Source organism: Zootermopsis nevadensis, unplaced genomic scaffold (assembly GCF_977971745.1).
Source record: "Zootermopsis nevadensis isolate Lab colony 2312 unplaced genomic scaffold, Znev_1.0 Znev_ptg000030l, whole genome shotgun sequence".
NCBI classification, from domain to species: domain Eukaryota; kingdom Metazoa; phylum Arthropoda; class Insecta; order Blattodea; family Termopsidae; genus Zootermopsis; species Zootermopsis nevadensis.
In genome coordinates, this window is record NW_028259162.1 from 11,692,899 (window position 1) to 11,720,237 (window position 27,339).

At 39.2% G+C, this 27,339-nt stretch overlaps 1 protein-coding gene across 3 annotated transcripts in view; it reads left to right on the forward strand.

Annotated features, from left to right (window-relative positions):
* RhoGEF3 (Rho guanine nucleotide exchange factor 3) overlaps window positions 1–27,339 on the forward strand; it is a 417,890-nt gene that overhangs the window by 313,374 nt on the left and 77,177 nt on the right. For all 3 annotated transcript variants that reach the window (XM_087358941.1, XM_087358938.1, XM_087358939.1), the window contains exon 8: window positions 20,832–20,940. In XM_087358941.1, the coding sequence (XP_087215067.1) occupies window positions 20,832–20,940 (109 nt within the window). The remainder of the gene's footprint in view (window positions 1–20,831; window positions 20,941–27,339) is intronic.

Here is a 27,339-nt window from a genome sequence, read left to right on the forward strand (position 1 = left end):
ACATTGTGAAACTGGGGTTTCCTACCGCATGACACACTCTGCTAGTTGTGAGCACTTCAGTTTAGCGTGTTTCGTCGACATACTTACCACTTCATAAAACAGACCAACAGTGAAACTGAAAAGATGAACAAATTCCGGACAGTTCTTTGTGATATTAGAAACTGTTATCACCCCAGTTTATCTACCAGGCATCGCTTTTTCTGTGGGTTCTGTGTTTAATTCCGAAGTAGACTTTTTTTCTTGCTTTCGATGTCCTATCGTGAGAGAACATAACCTTGTGGTCTTGTTCTGTCCACCAATCGCTTCTTTCAGCTGAGTTCGTGCTGCTACCTGTAAGTGGCCTTACGAACTACATGTTCCGTCATATAATGACTCGAGAACGGATTCACACGAAATTTGATGTTAAGGTTATGCCCTGAGAGGCCACTTCATACTCGTACTTCTTAATGTTCCACAATCTGCAAAACCTACGAGACGGGTGCTCAAAGTCGTGAGGTGTAAGTTTGGAAAGTACAGTCAATCTAAAATGAAATGGATGGTCTGCAATAATCTCCATACGATAAACGACTGTTGCATAGACATTTGTACAGTATATGGCACGAGTGTTGAAGCCGCGTCGCATATCGCGCTTGCTAGAGACGCCACTCGAACCAAGTCCACACGGTTGTACGAGGTGCGATCGGAAAGTTTCAAGACTGCGCCTATAAAAAACCCGTACACTTATCTCAGGTATTAAATTCATCCATCACCCTCGAAGTAGTTCCCCTGGGAAAGAACACAACGATCCCAGCGCCGCTGCCAAGCCTGGAAGCATCCCTGGAAATCTTTCTTTGTCAACCTGTCAAGCACCATCTGCGATTCTGCCTGAATCTCTTCTATCGTCTCAAATCTCCTTCCCTTTAGCTGAATTTTCATCTTTGGGAAGAGGAAGAAGTCACACGGAGCTAAGGAGGGTGCGGGATGACGGCCATGGTGTTTGAGGCCAAAAACTGCCGAACTTTGAGGGCGGTGTGAGCTGGCGCGTTGTCATGATGCGTCGCATGTAGAGTTCTTCCTTTAGAATCAGCTGACAGGTCCCATAGCCTATCCCAACAATGTCGCACAAGTCGTTGATGGTACGACGTCGATCTTCGTGAATGGCCTGCCGAATCTTCGTAACATTTTCGGGCGTTGTGCTCGAAGATGGTCGTCCAGAACGCTCGTCATCATCGACAGAGGTTCGGCCATTTTTAAAACGTGAATGCCACACAAAAGTTTGTGCACGACCCATTGCGGACTCCCCAAATGCTTGCTTTAGCATTTCATAGGTTTCCGTAGCCGTTTTGGCAAAATTTGATTTGTTCATGAAAATCCGCCATTCCGAAATCGCAGGAGGGTCGGTGTAATGCACTACCAAAACGCCCGTAACTAAGAAACAAATGCTAATTCGATGATGCCGGCTGGCACACTGATTCACTATGAATGTAGGCCGCACCCCCTAAAGGCAGACGCTCGTACTACATCCGGTTCGCCCTCTATTGACACAGTCTTGAAACTTTCCGATCGCACCTCGTATGTTCCCCTTCCACTGGCTAGCCTGCTCAAACCTGTTTCAAGACTAGCATCACGTAAAGTATAACACAGGAAGCAAGTAAAACTGCATGCCAGATGACGTCACCTTTTTTCTGTGAACACATTAATTTCTGTGTAATAAATTATGCTTTTTCTGTTCTCAAACTGTAGACCCAAAAATCTGCATGTGACTGTGTCCATGTTCATGTTTGTAAAATTAATAATTCCCTTGTAGCAACAACTGTGCTTGACACATTTGCATTTTTCTGCCTTTGAATTGTGCAGACATGTACGTGCTAGTCTATTCGTCATAATGAAGTATGTGTACAGATTTCAGTTGTTGTGAAAATGAAAGTATTTGGCGTCTTAATAATATTATCAATAGTCTTTACATGTGTTTCCATGTGACGCCAAGGAATGGAGTTCTCAGGTTACGTAGGGAGTGAGACGGCCTCCAGACGTGGAGAGTTAGGCCTGACTGAATACTCAGAATGTTGCAACACTCATGAAACACCTGTGATACCACGAATAAGATCTCTTTCTTCGTGCTGTCCCAGCGCAGAAACATGATATGGAGATTTGCCAAATGTATTAGTGAGTGCAGACATGTAAAGTGATCAAGTTAAATGCAAAATTGGAAAGGAAAAAAATCATGCGTTTTAATTTTAAGCGTGTCTTGACTTCGGCACTATTTTGTGTTGAATGAGTTAACACAGTTTCATGTAGGGTGTGATCAGAACAGGGTGTTGAGGTGAATAATTGGACCTGAGAATTGCAGGAGGCTGGAGAAAATTGCAGTATGTACTCTGGAAGTTCTCATGATATCTCTCAGGTTTTAGACGCAAATGTCGAAATGATATCCTATCCTAAATAGTAGGACCACTGTTCCTTTCCTAACACTTTCTTTTTCCATGTTGTTTATAAATCCTATGTTTTATTTTTCCCTGTGTGGCTCATCGTTGCTAAGAGGTGATCAAATTCTGAGTTTAAATTTTGCATAAAATTATCGAAAAAATCTTGATTGGCAGCAAGTCGTGTCAGTTGTGGACAAAGCCCAACGCTTCGGAGACCATCTCTGCCTCCATCATTATCATTCCCCTGATGATGGAGGCGGAAATAGTCTCCGAAACGTTGGGATTTTGTCCACGACTGACACGACTTGCTGCCCGTGGAGATTTTATTGAGTTCAGTCGCCGTGAAAGCTTCGAGTCTAATGTGGCTTAATCAATAAAACGATATATTTCGTATTTACAAACGTTATAACCGTGTCGGCGCCATGGCGGATATTAATAGGAACAGTGCATGCCTTCACATTCTTCCTTTTTCGAGCCGGTATTTAATGAGTAAGAATAGGCCTGATGTAGGTTTTTTTTTCTCGCAGGGCTCTAACTTTTATTTGTCAATCGAGAGATTGCCTCATTATTGTGTGTATTGTTCATAGAGTTTATTAACGATGCGTGCAGAAGATTAATAAGCATTTCTTATGTAACAGTTTTTAAACACGCGTGACAAAAGAAGTTACAATGTCGGTAGTCTGTAGTAAAGGTACTGCTAGTACTCAGTCTGCACGACGGGGTGCTGCCATCTTGTTATTATGTTGTTGGTGGTTTATTTTACTTTATTTATATCCTTGCTGTATGTATTTATTTGTGTTGGCTGTTGGGATTGAACTCGAAACCCATTTGCTACCAAGTAACTGTAATGGTGCCGCTGTGGGCTTCTTACAGCACAACATTGCCTTTGTTAGTTGGGCGGAAGAAGTCTGGCAAGAACTCAAGTGGCATTGAACTCGGGTCTTCCGAATGCTAGTCAGACATGCAGAACGTTGACCTGTCACGCTTCGTTTATACAACATTTTTCTTCATTTTATTTATGTTGTTTATTTAAAGACGCCGCCAGTAACTGGGACTATATGGCGTCGTTTGATCGATGAATAATTAATGATGAAGTAGAAAGGATGTAGAAGGAAACGGTCATAGTCCATAGAGGTATTTTCCGGGATGGACTGAGGAACATCACGCATGGCTTCAGTGGGCATAGCCGGTTTTCAAGCTGAGATTTGAACCCGGGACGTACTGAATATAAAGGAAGTTCCAACCACACAGCCGCGGTTATAGGTGTGGAATAATCAATTTTGCTTGTGTTGTCTTTCTAAAGTAATTCGAGATACGTTCAGAACTTCAGAGGTAATCAAATCTTAGATTCATTACGTGGTAGAAATAAATATGAACCCGGCTTTTGAAAGAGTAGGGACATGTTCGGGTGTGTAAGGTTATTGGCGATGTTCGGACGTGGTTGAGGCTTTCTGACACTTGATGAAAATAGGAGGAACAATGGCGGATTTGAGGTTTTCACTGCGGTGAGTTTTAAGATGGCTGTCTTCTGGGTTGTTGCGCCGTGTAGTATGGTAGAAGTTGACAGACGTTTCACCTTGTTGCGATCCATCGCCCTGATGATGGAGGCAGCAAGGACCTCGGTAAACGTCTACCGTACTACACGGCGCAACAACCCAGAAGACAGCCATCTTCAGAAACAATGGCGCTTTGACTACAAACTGAGATACGTTTTGGGACTTTCCTTTCAACTGACCTTATTAGCAAGTACAGTACAAAGACTCTTGTGTTTCAGAAAAAAGAAAGTAAAATACCGCAGTGCAATGCACTTTCCCGCGTTAAGATGGGAACACGAAACTGGTTTGGAACTATTCGCATAGCTGGTTCCATACAAAATGGCAAGTCTAAGGAACAGGATCACTCAGAAGTGCACTAATGTGTGCTAACTCTTTCATTGAGCTGAAGCTAATCTTATGTGATCATGAGTAATAATATTTAAATTATGTTCAGTTTGGTTTTATAATTTATAATTTTTGTAAGCATTCCTGAGCTTCCACCGTGTTTCGGTCCACTTCAAGAGAATAGATCTCTTCTTTCAGCCACCGCGTCCAGACCGTCTCTGTGGCCCAACCAGTCTCTTACAGAATGGGTACTGGGACTCTTTCCGGGCATAAAGCCGCCGAATCGTGAAACTGACCACGTCTAGGTTACGAATGCATGGTGCTATACCTCCACTCCCTATGTCGTGGGTTAGGCTTCAGTTGGAACTTGTTTAACTAGGCCTGTGCTTCTCTGCGAGGCTTAATTTTTCATTTCATGCAGCTCTTGCTTGTCTTAACACTTTACTTCCGCTGACTGTATTTTGTCTTCGTCGTAATTCCGCGTTGTCTGCCACAGGCCTCCCTCCCTACTGTATCGTACCGCTGTTATTTTATAAAATTGAATTATATTTTTATCTGTTTTTCTTTGTTTTGTGCGCAATATGTAAAACATATTATTGCTTCTTAAAGTCGGCTTTGTTATAAAGAGGTCTTGTGGGGGATTATTTCGGTTCACCTAGAGTAGATGTTTACAGGGGCCGAATTGATGGTGCAAAAATATCGAATGCTACTTTTGTAAGGAGTTAATATCTAACTGTTTCTTGGAAGGGGCAGCTATATTGTCACGAGCATGAGACGGTCGCAACTACGAATAATCATTTCTTTGAAAGAAAGAAAAAACTGGCCTGAGAAAGCCTGATTTCTTCTCTCTCTCTCTCTCTCTCTCTCTCTCTCCCCCCCCCCCCCCCCCCCCCCCCCCCCCCGGTTTGATTCCTGTCATTTTTGCCAGGCCCGAAACTGACCACGACCCGACATTATCCGTGAACCCCGAAGGCCTTCCCCGTGCAGACTTCTAGCCTACCGTCCAGCTGACAGACAATGCAGCAACGGCTTGTTCTGGTTTGCCTGCAGTCCAGCCGATACAGCATGGTACGTCGCGTCACGCGATGTGTCTGCCACGCACGAGACTCATTATTTCGGTCGCATGCACTAATCTCTCTTCAGAAACGTCAAGTGCTTTGAGAGGTATATCTGACCGTTTCCATTTAATACTTCAGAAAGAAACACGTTCGAATAAAAAAGAACTAGTAGCCTTATTTCCATATGAATATACGTATATCGTATTCTGTTTTTGAGTCAGTAAACCACTGTATTTTGATTTAAGCACACTTTCCACGTCGGTCTGATGTGAGCTGTATAACCGAATTAGATTAATAGTGATGATACCTATTGGTCGTGTCATTAAAAATTAACTTATGCTGTTGAATAGTGATGATTAATAGACGTGCGAGGTTATCATGAGGGTTCAATGAGTTATTATACAAGGGATTTTTTATTTGGGTGAAGTAAGTCTTTATAATTTGGATCTATTAATTATACATATTGCAACCTCTAAAATGTCTCTGGGCCTCTTTTTTATTTTCATTGTACGAACTTACATTTTAATGTCATTATCTCAAATCCTGTCATCGCAGAGAGGTTTATGATGTGTGAGAGACAAGTATTCGTGAACCATGGACGTTGGTGAAGATGACGTGACTTATTGATAACGTGACAGTTCTTGTCACGAGCAGGAGGGAAAGTTATGACAATCATAATGGAGTAGTTTCGGATTTCAAATATAGCACAGGATAAATGTAAAACAATTCCCCCCCACGAACGTGGATTTGGGGTAGAAGACCCAACAGACTATCGAAAGAGACAGATTGCATTCTATGTAAAGAATGCGGAGAAGAATTAATGCTGTGGCATATTTTGGAGACGTTCCCGGTTTGAATCTCCGTCGTGGAATCGGAAGTCCTGACTGAAGTTTTTCGTGATATTTCTCAGTCCCTCGAAGTGAATAATGAGATAGTACTATCAGGGAAGTGACGACCATTTCCTTTCACGTCCTTCCCGTTTCACCATTTAAGATCACCTTCGTCTCTTATTTAGGTGTACGAGTTGGACATGTTAGTGAACACCTAAAATACGTATTTAAAAATCAGAGCTCAAAAATTTGTACTCCTCCCCCAGTGTTGTCAGGGTGATTAAGTCGAGAAGAATGAGATGGGCTGGACATGTGGCACGCATGGATGGGACAAGAGGTGTGCACCGGGTATTGGTTGGGAAGCCTGAGGGGAAGAAACCGCTGGGGAGACCTAGACGTAGATGGGAGGATAATGTCAGGCGGGATCTATGGGTGATTGGAATTTACTGGCCCAGGACAGGGTCCGGTAGAGGGCTTTGGTTAATTCGGTGATGAACCTTCGGGTTCGGTAAGCCATCTAGTTAGTTAACATTATTTGAAGTTTTTATTTTTAATTTTGATTAAATTAGTTAATGAAGTAACATATTGTGTAATGCGTTTATTTATCTTTGCTTCATAATATGACTCAAATTAAATTGTAAACGTAATTTTCTGCAATACAAACTAAATTAACAGACAAAAACCACCACAGGTTTATAATTTTCAAATGTGCTGGCTCGTAAAATGGCTTACGAGCGAATCCGTAATAAGTACACACAGTTGAACACATGCCAGTCATTCATATTGTTAGCCTGTGCTTGATATTCCAAGGACACGTGTACTTACTATAAAGTGTTAATGGTGCTACATTGTGGTTCCTTTTTGAATTACGAAACATCTGTCAGTTAATCCATACGTAGATTATTATGAAAAACTATATATTTGGAAATTTGTTATAGTCTTACGTAATGATGCGGTCATCAGAAACAGGTTTTAGACTTAAAGCTTTAGATGTAGCATATTATGTTTGTTACTCAGTGTGTGTTCAAACGGATATATATCTCTTTTGGGATGTTACACCGCTTAGTCTTGTAGATACCGACGTTTCAGAGGTGCTTGCTGCCTCCATCATCATGGTGATGAATCGCTGACAAATTAGTGTTGAGATACGTACGGCTAATTTTACTTCTTCTTAACTAAGATCAAGTGGCGTGATATAAATAATACATTGTTATAGTTAAATTTTCGTAACTCCGTTCTTTAATGAGAATAGCTCGAAAACAATTGACCTAACGGGAAGGATGATGTTCTTCATCCTCTTAACATTCCCGCTTCTTTCTTCGGTACAAAGAGCTATCTCATTCTTCAGCCTGTGATGTAGAATATCCCTTTTCATAGAATACTCAGCGCATTTCAGAGTGTCTCTTATGCAGTGTTTTCAACCAACACACACACACACACGTATAGCCTGTAACATAATATGAGCTTACTTACAGAACTTCAGAAACGGGGTCGCCACTCTGGTGGCGAAGTGTCTAATGTATTTAGTGACACTTTGTTTCGCTTTGGGAAATTCTGACTGCTTCCTGACTCCCGGAGAAATCACCCAATATATTTCTTACATATATCTGAACACGATACAATCATATAAATAATAAAAGTGTTACTTTTTATTATGGTGATTTCCTATTTAACCCTATAAAGCACTACTGATGTGTTAAATCAGATGTTTGCACTGTACAGCATTTACTTTAGTTGGAATATAAACGTCAGGCCTTACGTAAACATAGAATAAACTATTTTATTCGTTGTAGGGAATATAATATTTGTAAATTTAAAAAAATGTATCAATTTACAGCTAAAATTCGTAAATAGGAAGTTAATCGAGAGATAGGTTAAATTAAACGGAAAATGAGCTCGTTATATTTTAAGTGTTTTATGGACTTGTAAATTATTCATTTCAGTTCTTTATTATTAGTGTGCTGTATCAACAGCCAGAAGGTCACTTACAGATACACCACAAGAGAGGAACACAAGAACACAATAATAAATACAGAAGGGTAACAACAAAGGAATTACATGAGTGTGGAGGACATTTATACGTAATGTGTATATATGATACATAATATATATAATACTTGTTACTGAATAAATAAATATCTTTGTAATAATAGTTAAGATACATTAAGTCATTTAGAAAAAATGAAAATGAAACATGGTAAACATACAAGGCACTTCTTCTTTATTACGCCGTCTCCTTTACAGGAGGTTGGCGACATATTATGAACAGGATCCTTCCATCCTTTTCTCGGACTGCGACCTGTTCATATATGTTTTTTAGGAAGGTGATACAGAAGTGGTTTGCCATTGCCTTATTCTGTGTGTATTGAGTATGGAGTAATTGTTGGGAAGCCCCGGAGGAAAACTCCGTGTTGCCTAGACCACGGCCTTGCCCAACACAAGTTATAAATTCGGGCACAGCCGGGAATCGAACCCGGGACCCCAGTATTACACCACCGTGGTATAAAAGGTTACTAGATCAGGGAATGTACACAATTAGAATGATAACAAACAAACAGTTGTCAAAGGTGAGTAGTGGAGGAGAGAAAGGGGTATGTATGTGTGTGGGTTGAATGTAATTAATGCCTTGCATATGGAAAGCTACACAGTTATTGTAGAATGTGATTAAGGGAAACGATTCTTGTTTCAAATGTACCAAAGTCCCATGCAGATGACATTAGCAGCTAATGCGCATCTAGCAGAAGGACTGTTTTTAATTGGAGGCCTGAAACTAAACACATAAAAGTCTCTCAGATACCGAACAGGAATTCTGAGACCGACAGCTTCAAGAAGAGAAGGGTAATAATTCAAACCACGGTAAACTTTGATAAAGAACAGTTCATCAATGCACTATCTCCTACTACGTAAAGTTTCGAGTTTTAAATACTTTGACGACGATCGATAAGACACCATATTTCGTTCTTATCAGGCATTATTGATTGATTGATTGATTTAGTGAGTGATTGTTTTGCAAATCGACTAACTATATTTATGGAACTCTTCAGATCGTACGATGTAGAAAAATCTGTATTTGAATGATTATGGTTGGCCAGTCGGATTGGATTGAGCAGAATTGACTGTCGTATACTTTGTAACATTATAATCATCACTTAATTTGAACAGTGAGGAAATTGAAGATCTGACAAGACTTGCTTTATTTTTTATAAAGCGAGTTCCCTTATTGAGATGGTAATTTTAGCTGGAAGCCCATTGATATCTTAAAGCGAAAGTGGGAAAGACATTGACCGGAACCATATTTTAGTATCACCAACGTACATTTTTACCACCCTAATAGCGAATTCTTCAACAACAGAATAAGTTTTTTTTTCGGTTATGCGGGTTTTCCTACTCTTCAATGTCGATGAATCTTTGATGCAGTGAAATGGCCTCGTAGCTGAGACCGTTCATGTGTTACGGTAATCGGATTGCGGGAACATTTTTACCTCCCGTCTCTGACTTAACATCCCACGTCATGTAATCGGCAAGTCCGTGGCTTCGTTTGTTCCAAAGAATAACGGTAACTACGAATATAGACTAATTTTATGATTAATCTACCGACTAGATACTATTTATTCATTGCACTGTTTACTAATTTGTATTATTGTGAAATATGTACTATATAGGTCTTGGTACAGAAAGGTAGCACCTTAAAATTTTTACGCTTATGTATTAACAGACACAGTGGTAACTTAAATTTACCACCTACTTTAACATTTAACAGCCCTGCATTTTGCACACAGGTTGGTTTTATGGGTTTCATCTGATTCTCAGAATAAACAGCGATTATTTCGTAAAATATCATTATAAAATTTATGTATGTAATGCATTTTGTTTGAGGTAAGAAGTGGAACTTTAAATATTTTGATTAATTTTGTGCTTAAAACGGTTGGTGATTAATCTTTAATTATATACTGATAGTTTACTTAATCTATTATCATTCTCTAGCCCTGTGAAATACTTGTGCAGGACAACATAGGCTACACTTCCGTGCTGCGTGCTGTGAATGTCATTTGTTCTGGAAGTAGCAGCGTGTAGACACTACTTGGCTATTCTCAGCGTGTTTCCACGAAGGGGCTGCATTCAATTTTAATCGACTCGCTTGAAGTCGATAGGCGTAAATGCCAGGTTCCAGAATAGAATTCTACTGGTAGATGGAATTATCTTTATTCAAGAATGGTGTCCGATTTGGAAATGTAGGTCAAATACAGTGGGATTAAATTGTGTAGTCATCATAAACAAACATCTAATAAAAACACTGGAATGGGGTGCTTTAGAATGGAATACACATAATGGTAATGTATTCTTTGGCATTTTACATTCTTTGTGTATTTATGGTAATTTATTGCAGGTGCAAATTTTTTGTTGGCGAAGCTGGATGCCTCAGTGCGTAGTAACATATGTCTGTTTGATTCTGTTTCCTTAATAACGTATTGAAAAATGCTTAAATATAAAAGTTATGGTTACTGACTATAACTTATGCTGTATTTTTGCTTTTATCGATTGATTCTTTTATTGGGGGCACGAAGAAAGACACTCATATTGCGCAAATTTAATTTTGATTCGTAGACCTACAATGATAAACTGAGTGGGGATTAGATGAGAGGCGCATAGGCATGGGAGAGATTATAAATTCATACATTTTTGTCGGAAAATGATTGTTTGGAAGACCTAGGCGTGGATGGGAGGATAATATTAAAATAAAAATTTTAGGAAAAGGGTGGGGCTAGATAGCTTGGCGTAACGTAGGGACCCGTGTCGCCCTGTAATAAATACGGTAATAATGCTTCGGGTTTTATAATGTATAGGAATCTGTGGACTAACCGAGCTACTACTAGGTTTTCAAGAATTACTCTGCTGTGTAGATTTTCGAGTCTTATCAGTTTGCTAGAATCCCTGATGTGCGTTTGATCAAAGCAATTACTAACAGATTTCTCTGAAAAGATTGATCTTACGAACAAAGGTGAGACAATGTAAGACGTATTTAATTAGACTCTAAAACTTTCATTTCACGTCTACATCTGACGATTGTCTTTTGCAGTATATTTCTTTGGTCAAATCAAAGGAAGATAAAATAACATAATAATAAGTCTCGAAGATATTACATCGCCACTGTTTTAGCGGCGCGAGCACAATCTTTCTTCTTTCCATGCTGAAGGTCCGAGTTTGATCCCCACCTAGAATGGTTATGCGTCTAATTTTTTTCGTCCTTTTTTATCATCTCTTATTATTTACAGATTTTTCATAAATTCTTGCTGTTTTTCTTTGCCTCCTCCCTGTAATGTAAAAATTGTACACACTTTTCCACAAGTTTATTTTCAAAATTGTCAGCACTGTTATCACCATGCACAATTACTTTTTTTTTTCCCCTCATATTTTGCGGTCAATGAAGCTGTGTAATTCATTCAGAAAATAACACTGAATGTTTAAATATGTTTTGAGTCATATACGAGGTGCGATCGGAAAGTTTCAAGACTGCGCGTATAAAAACCCGTACACTTATCTCAGGTATTAAATTCATCCATCACCCTCGAAGTAGTTCCCCTGGGAGTGAACACAACGATCCCAGCGCCGCTGCCAAGCCTGGAAGCATCCCTGGAAATCTTTCTTTGTCAGCCTGTCAAGCACCATCTGCGATTCTGCCTGAATCTCTTGCCAAAGACTCGCCAAAACGGCTACGGAAACCTATGAAATGCTAAAGCAAGCATTTGGGGAGTCCGCAATGGGTCGTGCACAAACTTTTGTGTGGCATTCACGTTTTAAAAATGGCCGAACCTCTGTCGATGATGACGAGCGTTCTGGACGACCATCTTCGAGCACAACGCCCGAAAATGTTACGAAGATTCGGCAGGCCATTCACGAAGATCGACGTCGTACCATCAACGACTTGTGCGACATTGTTGGGATAGGCTATGGGACCTGTCAGCTGATTCTAAAGGAAGAACTCCACATGCGACGCATCCTGTCTGAGGACCAGAAGCAGAATCGACTTCTCGTTTGTCAGGAGCTCAAAGATCTTGCAAGAACCGACCCCAACTTCCTTTCTAAGCTCCGTGTGACTTCTTCCTCTTCCCAAAGATGAAAATTCAGCTAAAGGGAAGGAGATTTGAGACGATAGAAGAGATTCAGGCAGAATCGCAGATGGTGCTTGACAGGCTGACAAAGAAAGATTTCCAGGGATGCTTCCAGGCTTGGCAGCGGCGCTGGGATCGTTGTGTTCACTCCCAGGGGAACTACTTCGAGGGTGATGGATGAATTTAATACCTGAGATAAGTGTACGGGTTTTTATACGCGCAGTCTGGAAACCTTCCGATCGCACCTCGTATGATCCGGATGCTGTTCATTTATTGTCAGAAAATTTATGTGTGTGATGTTCTTAAATAAAATATACAAAATAAGTAATTGATTATGAACACGTGTTTTATTCTGTGTCACTTGGTGTCGTAATAATACGATAATATTAAAAAAATATGGAGTACTTGTATCAATATTTAGATCTTTATAATGTGAATGAATATTGGCGGTAAAGTCAACGGATAACACCACCGCAAAGTTCTTCTGTCTGGAAAAAATGAACAAGATGGCTACATTTATTTTTGTTATTACTATTTAAGACTTTTACGTCCTTCCGTGACTTTTATGTTCGTTATTGTAGATAAATATACTGTTAATTGATTTGTTTCTTTTATATTTAACGACTTTATTAATAAATTGGATTATGTACCGTCGAGTTATGCCATGAATATTGAACTGTAAACGATGTGTAACGAAACATTAATTGCTTTATTTAAATGATAAGGTGTCTTTAAACCAATCAACAACAATCATCATCGTATTTCCGCCATATTTAATTTAACAGCACACAATTTCAGCAATTGATACAGTGTAATGCAACCCATTAATCCACCAAAGATTGAATATGTCGTTCTTTTAAAACAAAATGTACAAATACGAACTTTTAACAATTATTTTACATTGCCTTTAATTCATTTGAGTTTAGTAAATCTGCAGGAATAGATTGATATGTATTCTTGAACTAGCCGTTTTTATCGCAAATTATTGTCTACTTTTAAATTGAATTGCCGTGGAAAGTGAGTACAAAAATTTTCCATCCTGTGAGACTTGGGCAGTTTCTTTCACTATCCGCAAAATTGGTTTCAGACTGATTTCCTGCGCGTTTCCCTCTCTAGTCCAATTTGCAGGCTGGCATTTTGGTATCGCCTCTGTATCGACCACAGAGACTTGACGTTTCGATCTCTCGACATGCGCATTTCTCTGCTTCCATCGAGGTCCTTTCCACTCTGTCCTCTTTGAAGTTAGCTTTCTGACATAATTTGTTTTCGTCTGCTTCCTCGTTTTTCTGTCGCTTCCAGTTCTCACTAGTTCTCCAAATTAATGTCTGCTTTCCGTCAAATGAAATGATCATTAGTTCAAACACCTTCGTAGGAAGTTCCCAACTTTGTTTCCTCAAGGTAAGACCTCGTTTCTATGTGTTCTGTATTCTTCTATACATACAGACTCTAAAACGCAAGAACAAAATGCCAGGCATTATTTTACGTAATAACGTTCACTTTAATAAATGAATTGAATTGAATTGAAAAACTTGAATTATTAGAAGTACTAGCATTGGTGGAAGTAGTATTAATTAACTAATTAAATAACTAAAACGGAGCAGAATCCGTGAGAAACTGATAGTCACTTAGCTAGTCAAGTAATTCCCCGCCTCTTATTAAACCTGAAGGCTCATTACCGTGTTCACAAGAGCCTGCCAATGGTTCCAGCCGTAAGCCAGGTGACTCAAACCCATGCCCTACCACACGATTTCTTTAAGATCCATTTAAATATCCCATCTACGCCCAGGTCTTCCGAGTGGCTTCTTTCCTTCGCGAAACACATTTCGAAGAACACAGACAGTTACAAGTATGACAAACGTATTTTAGATTCAAGGCACATCTTCAGACTTAGCAACATGACTTCCTAAACTGCACGTAACAGAGAAGGAAAAATATTCAAATACCCTAGAAATTTTTCAGCTCTATAAACTCAGTAAACAAGGGTTGCATTTAAATAATACATTTACTTACGTAATAAACCCAATTTATGACGTAACGTAATGCTACAGAACATATAAAAACAGAAGACGTATTCACATCCAGTCGTATCGTCTTTACACAGGCACACCAATCAACCTTGGAAAACTCCGATGACATATTTTGCAAGTGAGCACATTGACCAATAATATACACGAGGTATTGCCTTATTATTTTGTTTGCCTCACCAAAAAACGATCCTAATGTGAACAGAAGGGTGAAGAATTCGCCTGTAGCCACGCCACGTGATTGGTAGAGAGGAACTGCGTTTGCTTAATGTTTACAAGGTGGACGTAACTTTTTCAAAACTGCGTTGCGTAATCGTCAGCTGATAACGCGTGGTTTATCTAGGACCTTTAAAATTAATTCATGGGAGGGATTAATAAATAGTTTCAAAAGTATATCAAACGTATACAATGCAACTTTTTTTGTGAGGGCAACATGAAGTTCAATATATATAATGTGGATTGTATACGTGTAATGATATATATATTCTTTTATATGTGTATTTTTCTATACATTTCTACAATAGAAATATACTGATGATGATGAGAAAAATTTGTAAAAAAAAATGCAATTCACAACCTAGGATAGGGTGTGTTTAATTTTAGCACATTTTTACAAAATGAGTTAGTAATTCAATGTATGTATCCATAAATAAAAGCTCATAACCTTTTCAAAATATTATTGCATAGATTTTAACTTGGGTGTGATCTTTTGCACAATAAGACCGACTGTGAGACCGGCAATGAAAATATTAGAAAGAAGCCGCTGCTGGTTCCCTCACATTTGCAAATCGTTTACTAGGGTCACTTGGGAATATGGAATTGGTTGTAACTTTTATTTCATAGTTTGCCAGGGATAGGGTTAGAAGACGTTTTATTATTTCAGATGTCTCCGCGGGAAACATTGCCCGCGAGCTACAGGTTCGGCGGGTCTGCAGTGGTCTGTATAACCCCCTGGCCAATTTACGACAGAGAAGTGATTGTCAAAATGTGGTACTATTTCCTGTGGAGGCGCACAAAGTTAACATGTGCACACCGGTCTCCCTCCAATCGTGTGGCGGGCGGAAAGTGTCTGCCCCTCCTCTTTGTTTTCATCAGGATCGTTCTTGTGCGAGACAGAATATAGACCTCTCATACACACTTCAAGTTACGGTTTGTTCCATGTAACAAATACACAATTTGAAGGATTAGACGCAGTGCGGTAACAGCCAACCTGCATGTAGTTATACCCACACGATAGTAAGTACACATTTGAAGTAAATAAAATGTACAGAGAGATTATAAATTATATTTTATGAATTTATTCTAAAAAAAAGTAAGCTGTGCACTGTAAGAAAATGTGTAGGCCAGGGAAATGATTTGGTAGATACGGACCAACAGTGTGGCCCTGTAGGTCCCCGGATCGAACTCAGATTTTTTTAAAGATTTTTAACGAGACTATATCCCTCCACATCTCAAAATATCGATGAACTGAAGATACTTGTGAATCAGCTGACATGAAAAATTCCATCGTTTAGTCTAGTACTGCATGATGTGTTGACAGCTGCCTTGTTACCTATACTATAGTAGCAGCCAACACATTGCGCGCTTCAAGGTCACGTCGAAATCAGTTATACGACATAATACGAACAGCGGAGTCGAGGTGACTAATGACAGCTCTTATATCGCAATACAACGCGTCACTGTCGAAGTACTTCCGTGTGGCCTTGAAGTATGCAATATGGTGGCGGCTGCTATAATCACTGAAAATAAAACACAACATGAATAATATCAATAACATTCTGTTGTCGCACGGATACAGTGATACCAGAATAACTCTGACGAACTGTACTGTTCTAATCGATATTCTCATGCCACTCATTTTCTGAACTTTTAATGGTTAAAAGTGGAGTAGCACTTACCACGGTGACATTGGCATACAATTTACCACTGAATTGATGACATGGAAACTTACCAGCCTGTTTATTAGTTCCAGCATATTGCTCGTTTCGTAATACTGTCAAAACATCCCAATATACACAAAGAGCCACGCCTACAGTTTTAATATGGTGCATGAACGTTAGTTTAAATCGATCCATCACCATTGTGTCCATGTGTCACCTACACCAGCCACGGTCCCGCCCCCTCTAGCTCATGCAAAACACCCACACACACATGAAGAATGAATTGGTGCAGACTCATATACAAACAGCGGGTTACCTTATGGCGTATTTCTGAAACGACTGGGAACTGTGAACTATTGGCTGTATTGATTTCTGTATATCATTGTGCAAACGAATCACAATTTTCCAACCAAATATCTCGTTGTCAGTTCCTCCTGTGGTTGTTACTAGTGGTGAAGCCGACACCTCTGCCCATGAACATGGGACCTATCCAGATTAGTATTTAATGTTCCTAAATCTCGCTATGAAAGGCAGCGTATAGTTTACATTGCTTCTGCATAATTTTATGTAAAGTTTTTGTTAAACGTAACGAATTTAAAAGTGGCAATTGAAATGAGGTTTGTGGGACCAGTTTCGGAGCACAGGTAAAGGGCTGTAGGAACTTCGAAACAAGACAGCAATTACATACTTCGGTACAAAATGAAATCAGAGACAGGTTAGCCCCAATGTAAGACTCTCCCAGCGCCACTCTCGTTGCTAGGCCGCTGATCAAGCGAGTTGTGCAGGTGCGGACATGGTGTATTCACGGGCAGAACGTGTGTTCATTATCAGATATTAATTCTCTTATCGTTTGCTGCTGGTCGTGAAGGATTTAGCGAAGCGTATTCTTGCAAGGAAGTACAGAATACGACTAAATTAGACCGACTTGTAAGAACATTTCGTGGATGATTGTCTTCTAGAAAGTGGTGGACATCTGCTGTAAAACTGTTCCTTAATTTGTACCTAACAAAGGAAGAAGGGGGAATAAAGCACATGGAACACTGCGTAACAAAAGTGTAATTTAGCGTGAACACAATAAAAGGATGACAAATAAATTACTTAACCATTACACTTGAGCCAACAGATGGGAATGTTACTTCAGTTTAAATTTAGAGTACCTTGTACAAAACTGTGCGTTTCGCCTACGTTATTTGCTTGTGGGTAGAGGGAAAATTAACGCATAGACCTATACGTATCACGTAATTCAAATACGTTACTGACATGTCAACTGAAACAGCGAGCTACAAAGTACTGCCGATGGGAATTGAGTGATTCCTTGTATGAAGTGCCTGATTTCTTATCTGCTACCCCCACCTTTCTCAATATTTTTCTATCTACTTCTAACTGGCATCGAACGCACAGATTCGCCACGACTATTTATTTTATTATTTATTTAGTGTTCTGTCTGACGACAGGTCCATATGAACAGGATCCTTGCATCCTTTTCTCGGACTGGGACCTGTTCATATACGTTCTTGGCAGATGATCCAGAAGTGGTTTGCCATTGCCTTCTTCTGTGTGTGAATGGAGTAATTGTTGAGATGCCACGGAGTAAAACTCCGTGTTGCCTAGACCACGGCCTTGCCCAACACAAGTTATAAATTCGGGCACCGCCGGGAATCGAACCCGAGATTCCAGGATTACAAGGCCAGCGTTCTAACCGCTAGACCACTGTACATTAATTACCACTTTTTACATTTTAACGAATCGGCCTATTTAAATTGTCTTAATAATCCCAACAATTGTTACAAATTAAATTCAGTAAATTAGTTCTGTTTTTTTATGAATACGTTGATAATTGTTGCCACAGTATTCACCTTTCAGTATTTGAACTCAAAGCTACCATACAAACTTCCCATGTTGTTTTATTACCACTTTTAAACAGGGAGCTTAATTTCTTTAACAGCTTGCATGCTTTCATCCGTGCTGATGTATCAAAGGGCGTACTAGAGTGTATTGAAACGATGTGAGCATTAATCCATGATGATTAATAGGGCTTCTTTTCCAGAGGCTCGCACGATTTAACGTAGCTGTAGCAGTGTTCAGTTTAATGTCCTTTTAAACATTTATCTAAAGACAATAAGCTATTGCTACTATTAGCAGAATCAAATATGGGCATTATAATCTCCCAGAGAGGTCTGTATTCATCTCATGAGACAGAAATAATTAACAGGGAATATTATTACCGTAAATAAAACAAATGCATTGCCTGGTCCTGTTATCCATAACTGTGCACCCAAACACGATTAAACGCCATAAACACCAACAAATCTTGAACAGCAACTAAATGATACCGATGGAATCATTCTGTACTGGTAGCGAACCACAGCTTCTTGGACCGTGGTTTCGCTTTCTGCTACCTTGGCTATTCTTGTTTATATGGCACGTACAGAGTTAGTTATATAGGAACACCAGACAAAGAAAATATCCTCCCCCATCCCCAGTTTGGAATCGGGATAACTTTTTCCCCGCCCAACTATCTCCATAGAATTTACTTTTTCTTGAGAGGTTAATACCGAACTAGCACAGCTAATGAAGAAATTTACACATTTATAGAACCGGAAGGTTTATTACAATGTTCAAACTTCTCGTCATCGGGCTCTATCCTGAGCCAGATAAATAAAGTCTACAACTTACATAGTATTTATTTAAGATTCATTTTAATATTATACTCCCATCTACGCCTAAATTTTCCAAAGGGAGTCCTCGTTTCGGATTTCTGATTGGAGCCTTATGCATTTTGTTATGTTCAGCAGAAACCATTTAGTCTCTAATTCTGCCGATCTGCGTTTGGCAGAGACGGACATGATGCATGATCAATCTCGTGCTATGATTAGTCCAGTTGATGCATAAAGATACAATTGTTCCTGCGTTATTGAAGGATGCAACTGGAATCAATGATGCAGAAATCCCCTTGTTTTACCACGTCAGTCAAAAGGGTTAAAGGATTATCGGTCTGTCATAGGGGTGATGTGTGTTCATTTACGGTCCGGCTGTCATTGCCCTCAGCAGACCGAAGGGTGTATGTAGCGCCACGACAGCGTAGAATCAGATTCATGTACTAAGGAAACTAAACCCATTATATTTTTCGTCTTTAGTGTGGAGGAGGATGTTGAGAATATTTGGACCTAAGAGTGAGGAACTAATAAGAGGCTGGAGAAAACTGTAGATTGGCGACCCTTGTTGCTAGGCCGCTGATCTCGCCAGTTGCGCGGACAAATGGTCATAGAGTGACAAAACAGCTGAAATGGCGGCTGTAGTCATTCGAAGCGGTGCATCATTTGCCTTCAACAGCGGGTTATGGATGCAGTATTGACATTGGTTGCCTTTTGTGCGTGAAAGGGTATCATACATAGATACGTAGCAACTTGGGCTGTGTTTTGAATGAAACACCTGTTGTTACAAGCTTGTAAAAACTTGTTTTGCATTGGCTGTGGTCACGTTGACTCATAGGTTATTATACGTCAGTATCTGCAGCGGTTATTCCAGTCCCAGACCCGGTCTGGGCACAGAGGCTAGAAGAAAAGAAACCTCTGCCCCTGCCGGGGATCGAACCCCAGTCCAGTCCCTGGTTAGATACGAGACTGGTAAGTAAAATACTTTTGAAAATATTAAGCGGCAAAGTTGCTGAAAATTGGTTATTGTGTGGTGTGTACCTAAACTTACAGAGAATTACACACATGAAATATCGTCATTGTCGTCACTCTTATTTTTGGGGGTCTGAAATATTTCTGGATGGTTTTGACATTGACAGTAATGTATGACGTGAAATGACAATTCAGGAACATAAAAAGACCCTCAAATTTATATTGTTCACGAAGGTTATGCGTGGAATAAATCTTATGTTTTCAGTTCGATTGACAGTGACTATCATAACACTGGCTACTATACTAACAAAATGAATTTTATGAAGCAATAAATAAGAACAATTAACATATTTAGCATTTATTATATATTGGTGATTTACTGAAATTACACTTAGCACGTTTGATCACGTATCGCCTACACGTGGAGCGTGAACTGATTTTGTTTGTGATTTATAGTTATTTTCTTTATTACAACAGATTTGGACTTGATGCCGTCTTATTGTTTTAGAATACTAGACTATCATAAATATTGTAATTTTGTAAGCAACGACCAAAATAAAAAATTGTACTCCAGCGATTTATGTTAAATGTAAAGTGTACTGAGTACCGTTGGCTAAATTGTGTCAAAATCATCGAAATTGTAGACGCGGATAATAGACGGGAAAGAAAACTACGAAAAGTGTAAGAGGTATGTTGTGCATGGAAATATTAGATAAAGATAAATATTAACTACAGACCTGTGTCTTGATTAAATAGGGAGAGATATTGGTTCGGTATTCTGTAATATTTTTATGGTAAAAAATGTGGTCTTGAATGATGTGCATGCTTTTGTAAGAAAAATATTAGAATGATGGACGGCTTTATTCATTATTTATTTATTAAAGACTTAGCTGCAGCTGAACAATTTAATTGAATATGTGTATATCTGTGCAATAGGAGATTAGGCTTTATCAGTTATGTCCTAATCTCTGTTACTTTCTGTGTTTGAATTAGGCTCAGTGTCTGTTTTTCGTTGCAGTGGCCTGTTCCCATGGAAACGACAGGGAAACGTGGGAAGTCCCTCTTCTACCCCAAGTCCAGGGTTAAGGCCTCCCACGCCAGAAGGTTCTCGTACCGCCCCTGCCACGGTAAGTCTTTTTTACTTTGATTTTAACATTTCACTGAATAATGAATCTTAAAGATATTTGTGAAATACATTCGAGAAAATTATTTATTTGTTATTTAACGTCGTGTCTTCTCAATTCATATATAGACCATTTGTCCCTCGAAGAAAAACTTAACTGGGTAATTAATATGATATTATATTAAATAATCCACTACCGCTTAAATCCACTTTCATTGAAGATTACCGTTATCACAGTCATGTAACATTTAACATAACCTAACCTGTGCGCTGGAAAATGCGTTGTTAAATAACCCAATACTCGGTTAACCGGTTCGTAATTAGTGACGCATTTATGCTGATTCTGATATAAAATATTTGCTCGCAGACAGTATGTCTTGGTTGACATGGAGGCTGAAATCTTGGGAGTCACGCCACCACGAAGCGACGTGTGACAGCAGTAACTTGATGGGAATTTATGAAAGTAATTTGTTTCCGTGGGGGTGAGAACTTCGCAATAACAAAATTACAAAACCAACAAAAAACATGAAACTATAGAACCCCATGCATTAAAGCAGGAATTAAGTAAAACAAGTTTAGATGTGACCTGTTTGGACTCTTATACAGTCACAGCGATATTGTGTTTATTAATCCAATCTAATTGTATTGGACTGCAACCATTAATAAATATTTTATTGTGGATTGCGTGACTTTTAGATCACCTGTACTTTGGCATTCGGTACTGAAAAGATACATCTGCGCATGCAGTTTCTCGGAAATCCGATACAGTGCGTCCAGACAGCGCAGTATCTTGGGGTGACCGTTCTAACACCAGGTTTAACTGGTCAGCGCGTGTCAGCCAGGTAGGATAAAGGGCAGAAAAACCATTGCGCGTGCTTGGGCCCCCTCCTTTACAGGAGAAGCGGCCTCTTCGTCAGAAAACGTGTGCACCTCTACAAACAGCTCATCCGCTCTATGATGGGTTATGCACGCCTGATCTGGAGGTCAGCTGCTGAAGCCAAGTTCAGAAGCTGAAAGTGCAATAATCCAAGTGCCATCGAATTGCGACTATCGCGCCTTGGTACAGTGGTAAGGAAATTCACGAGGATTTGGGGATTCCATTCTTCGCCGACCACATCAGAGCACTAAAAGTTAGCTCATGCGGGAAACCCCCTTAGTTCGACAACTTGGAAGAACATTGAACTGCAGCCGCGAAAAACTATGGACAAGAATTCATACATAATACTATTTTCATTTGTCAGTTTCTTTCGAAATGTGGTAATATTGATACACAATTGAAACAATTTTGATTTGTACATTCTACATATTTTCCAGCCGTCCCCTAAAGTACTTTGCGTTGTTACTGATTACTGAACTAATTCTGTCTACATTAGGTTTCAGTATTTAACGTAGGAACTTCTTAATTAGACTAACAGAAATATGGTAGTAACGGAAATCATAAGCCAGTATTTCAGAATCAATAACGAGGTCCTAATGTTATATTATGTAGGCGTCGCTTTGAAGTGAAGTTTTCAGTTTTACGTAGCAGCGAGAGACCTTGTTTATTCTGTACTGGCGAACGAACAGATGAGAAACGTTACCTACTGTTATATTTAACATTTGTCGTCCTGACTTTCCAGCCAATAACCGATTCTTGCCCAAGTAGGGAATAGGATGTTGCTTATAACTAGTAGGCTAGTAGGTTATTTAGTATCTACTGCAGTTCTAGAACTACCGAAGGTTGAAAGAATATTATTCGTTTTGAAACTATCTGTCGTGTTCAAATCGATTATTTGAGCACCATTAAAATATTTAAAAGTATATGCTATAATATTTCAACCTTCATACGATTTCTGCACTATCAGTCCTTATTAGAGAATAAGATACCCGATTTATTTATGGTCGTTATAGAAATGCAAATGGGATTATTTGAACTCAGATGAAATTATTTCGGCAGGTATTGACGTGTTAGCGCAAAAATTATAATAATGTCCATACGGTAATCGACACCGGCCATTCAGTTCATAACTGACTTGATATGTTATTGACCAGAATCCACTGTGTAGCATTGACCTTACATTCCAGTATTGTTTTTGATACCAGTTTCATTTGCAATTTTTTTCGGGTGAGAGTTTCCACATTTCGTTTGATCCATGGTTATCAGTTAGGATATCTGCTAGTGTCACTACCGCTGATGTAGCGTGAAGACGCCTTTGGAATTCCAGTGCAGAGTTGGATACGCGTACAGTGTTGTTACTGTTACACAGTTACACGTAACGTTAAATTGATTTACACACAGGCCGAACATTGCTAATTGCCGCCACTTCGTTTCCATAGCTCCACGGCTCACACTTCCGTTGCTGTATTACTCGGGCGGAAATGGTATTGTGATCATCATCAGAGATGCTGGTGGAAGGGGAATTCGTTGTACCGACAGCGCTGTCTGTGTGTTAACCGGGACAGTTATCCATTCCTGATTAGGACGCAGTGTACTACGATAGATCGACATTACTTACTAATAAAATATTTGCGTGTTTTTTTACTTCTTTTGTTCATTTGAGGGTTGTTTAGCAATATGGTGTAGTGTTCGTTTTAACTACGCTGAATGAAGTGCGGAGATAATGTATGATGTAACGTCGAACGACATACGATAGGATGACGATGAACAGCAATGAGAGGGCGAGAGAGGGAGTGGTTGTGACGTAATTTTCCAGCACCATCACTTTAAAAGCCTTTGTTTCTGGGCAAACAAGATTTGCTTATTAATGTTTTGAATTAACAGTACTTCTAGACTGTGAAACTCTAAAATACTGAAGATGTCTTCTGGGTTGTTGCGATGTATAGTCTAGTAGAAGTTCACCGACGTTTTAGAGGTGCTATCTCCATCGTCAGGGCCATATGGGAGGAAGGAGGAAGTAGGCACCTCTGAATCGGCGGTAAAATTCTGTCAGATTACACTGCTCGATATACTAGAAGACATTCAAACTAGCCACTGTGAGAATCTGAAATATCGAGAGTGGATTACTGTGTTATGGAATTGTTGCTGAAGAAATGGATTCCTGAAACTTCGATACTACATAGTAATTTTGCTACTGCTTAAGCAAAGTGAACAGATACCAATAAAATTATTGGCATGTGACATTAATGTATTTTGCATAGCAGCGTTTAAAGAAGACTAGTTTATTTTACGTTATGACTACACGAAGTTACATTACGCATTCTTTATGTGTACATTCAAGATTAAATACTTATGGGGACGAGTGTGAATGAAAGTAATTTGCCTCATATGTGCCGTTAATACCCACATTGTTTTTATAAGTATTTGATGTAATTGTCTCGTAAGGATGGCAAAATTTCATTTTATGTTTTGAATATTGTTGATTTGCGATTTTAAATTTTTATAATATTATTATGTTAGTTGTAAGGGTGATAACTGGTTCAAGATCGCTTATTAGCGATGTTGAAATTTCAGGTTCTACTACCGGACAGTTAAGTAGATTCTTAGCTTAACTCAAGTAGAAGTTTAATTTAAGGTAGCATGCTATACCGGCATTAAATAATTAAAACAACGGATGTTATTAGGCAGGTTAAAGAAGCTGATCTGAACTATGTATCTTCATTTTACCTAGAAAGCTAGTACATCTTTAATAAAAATATCAAAGCGTTAATACGGTAAATGTTGATACTCAGATATCAGGTATTGTAAGCCCACGTTGTGGACAGTTTAAATCAGAAAATGGTTTAGCCTGGCATGAATGGTTCACGTCATCTGCTTTGTCATTATTATAATTTACCCCTTTAATTGATACACCTGTTCAATATTAATGTTAATTTCCAATGAATTTGCTAGGTTTTTTTAATTTATTCGATCAAGTTAGTGCGTTACCATATATCCATGGGCTCTCCAGTCATAGGCAACAACAGCCCTCTGTTTACTCGGCTACCCTGTCCTGGGCTGCTTATTTTATTAATGACCAAGTGAATGAATTAATAATGGGCAGGAACTCTCGCAAGCTGTATAGTTAAGTAATTTTAACTAGCGTAGTAATTATACAAATGAACATCTGACTTAATTATGAAACAGTTTTTAATCATAGAAACATCGTTGCCATCTTATGAAAAACTGTTTAACTAGGACACCGGGAATGTTTAACCAAAACTGCAGAACTTTTTCACGTTTGCATGAGTATCGTTTCTTTTAAGCTGAATTGCATCCGATTTTCACAGGTTCTCGTTCTCTCTCTCTCTCTCTCTCTCTCTCTCTCTCTCTCTCGCTCACTCACTCACCCCGCTAGTCTTGCAGCAATGTCCCGTCAGAACGCCCTTATCTTCACAGGGCAGCAATACAGATAAAAACTTGGACACATGCATGGAGTGGAATTTGAACCCACGATTCCAGAGTTCGAACATCCAAGACGCACACCTTCCTTCTAAGTATCGATGGTCATAAAACTTCGCTGTTAAATCGTGAAATGAAACAACTCGATCTAATACGATTTGGATTTTCCTGATCGTTTTGAACGTCAGTTTTGAATTGATGTATTGTTAAATTAATTCACTTAAATGCGTTGGAGCACAAATACCATTACGAGCTTGTTGCTGTCCTCAGCAAATTATTTGTTTGGTGGTTAGATATGTTACCGCAGGATGAAATGTAGGGAATATTTTACTGCACTCTCTTGACCTCGTCAGGGGGTTTAATTTACTAATTAATTTGTTCATTAGTTGTAATTGTTTTGCGACGATGTGTCACGAAATATATTCGCAGCGGTGAAAACTTCTCGCTTGTGAAGTTCGCTTCTCAGACACGGAACCAGATATGTGTGTGAAGTTCCTCTCGGTCCTTCTAAGCGAATTACATTATGATACCTTGAAATAAAGCTCAAACATTATTTTGCCTCGTTACTTCTACTCGCCGTAGATTATCTTATTCGTAGTTAAAATAACCTATTAAGTAAGTTGATGGGGAGATCTCTCAATAACGATGCATTGAATTATGGATGTTATAATGATAAAGATGATGATTGTGGTGGCGGTGAGCTAGAATTGGCTACGTAACCTCCCTGTGGTGGTCATGATTATGACTGTTGTACGGGAGTGGCTGTAGATGCTGACCGGCATCTACCTTGATGGAGTGAGAAAAATCACCAAGACCCTCAGACGAAATTTTCTGTTACGGCAGAATATTAATCATTTTCTTATTGTCTTTCGCTTTAGAAATTGTAATAACGTTTAAAGACGTAATGGAGATACGTTCTTTGATCGTTGGCAGTTGCCTGTGTTTGTTTATGGGAGACTTACTGCCTGGTCCTTAGAAAAGAAATTGGCACTTGTTGTGTTAATTGCTTAGCTCTTTTGTCCAGTCAATGGACAATTTATACTTTTGCTTTTCCATACAACTGCATGGCGTGGTGCTTAGAAGCACCAGGTACTTTTCCATTTATAATCAGAGTGTAAGCTTTGAAGCCGGTTTGGTGCGGCAACTTCTCTGACGTGGATGTTATGCGTATAGTCTGAACACAGTGTTGAAGGCGGCTGACTGTATGTGATTTCAGCAAGTCACTTCATAACCCGCAGTGTTCTCTCGTTTCATTTTAAATCAGTGACTTTTTATTTATTATGATGTCTCTTGTGTTTGATGTGTTGTTTGTAATAAGTGCGTAATATGAAAGTATAATGGTAATACAGTGTCTTTGTCAGTCTGCCTTCCTATCCGTCTTACAAATAACGTACTCGTGATATGATTTCCGATTATGTCTCGTGTTGATCAGTAATCATTAGAATTTTGGGGTATATTTTAAATCGCCATTCTAAATTTCCGATCATTATTTTCATCGAACTGAATACTAAATGTGTATTTCGCATGGATAATCAAGACTACAGTATTGAAAGTAAGAAACATGGGATGCCAGTTAAGTCCAACTTTGCTTACTTGCAGTTAATCTTGCATAAACTTTCTACGAGAATTGTGTATGTATGTGGTTAATCAGCCTACACACCTGGGATGAACAAGAGGGTTTACTGTACTTAATGCGAGTTAATCGCAGTACTCCATCAGGGACTCGGACCACGCGTAGAATTGTCCACTTGCTTAATAATTTATTGTTTATCGTCGTGGGAATGAGATTCTTCTTCCTTGAACTAGGTCATGTACGCTTAATGTGAACTGATGCTGCTATGCTTCGCCCACATATCGATCGCATTACCTTCCAAGGACGGTCACAAACAAATGAGGCTAATGGATAACCGCATCATATGTTCCTTGCCCCTAATCGAAGAAAATATAACATGGAATACTTGTGTGGCTAGAGTGAAACCGATGTAGTTTTCATGACTTCTCGAGAATTTTGATCCAGCACAGTTCTTCGGTGAAGCTGTGGGATTTTTTTCTCTCCGTTGACTTTTTGCGTTGACATATTGATGA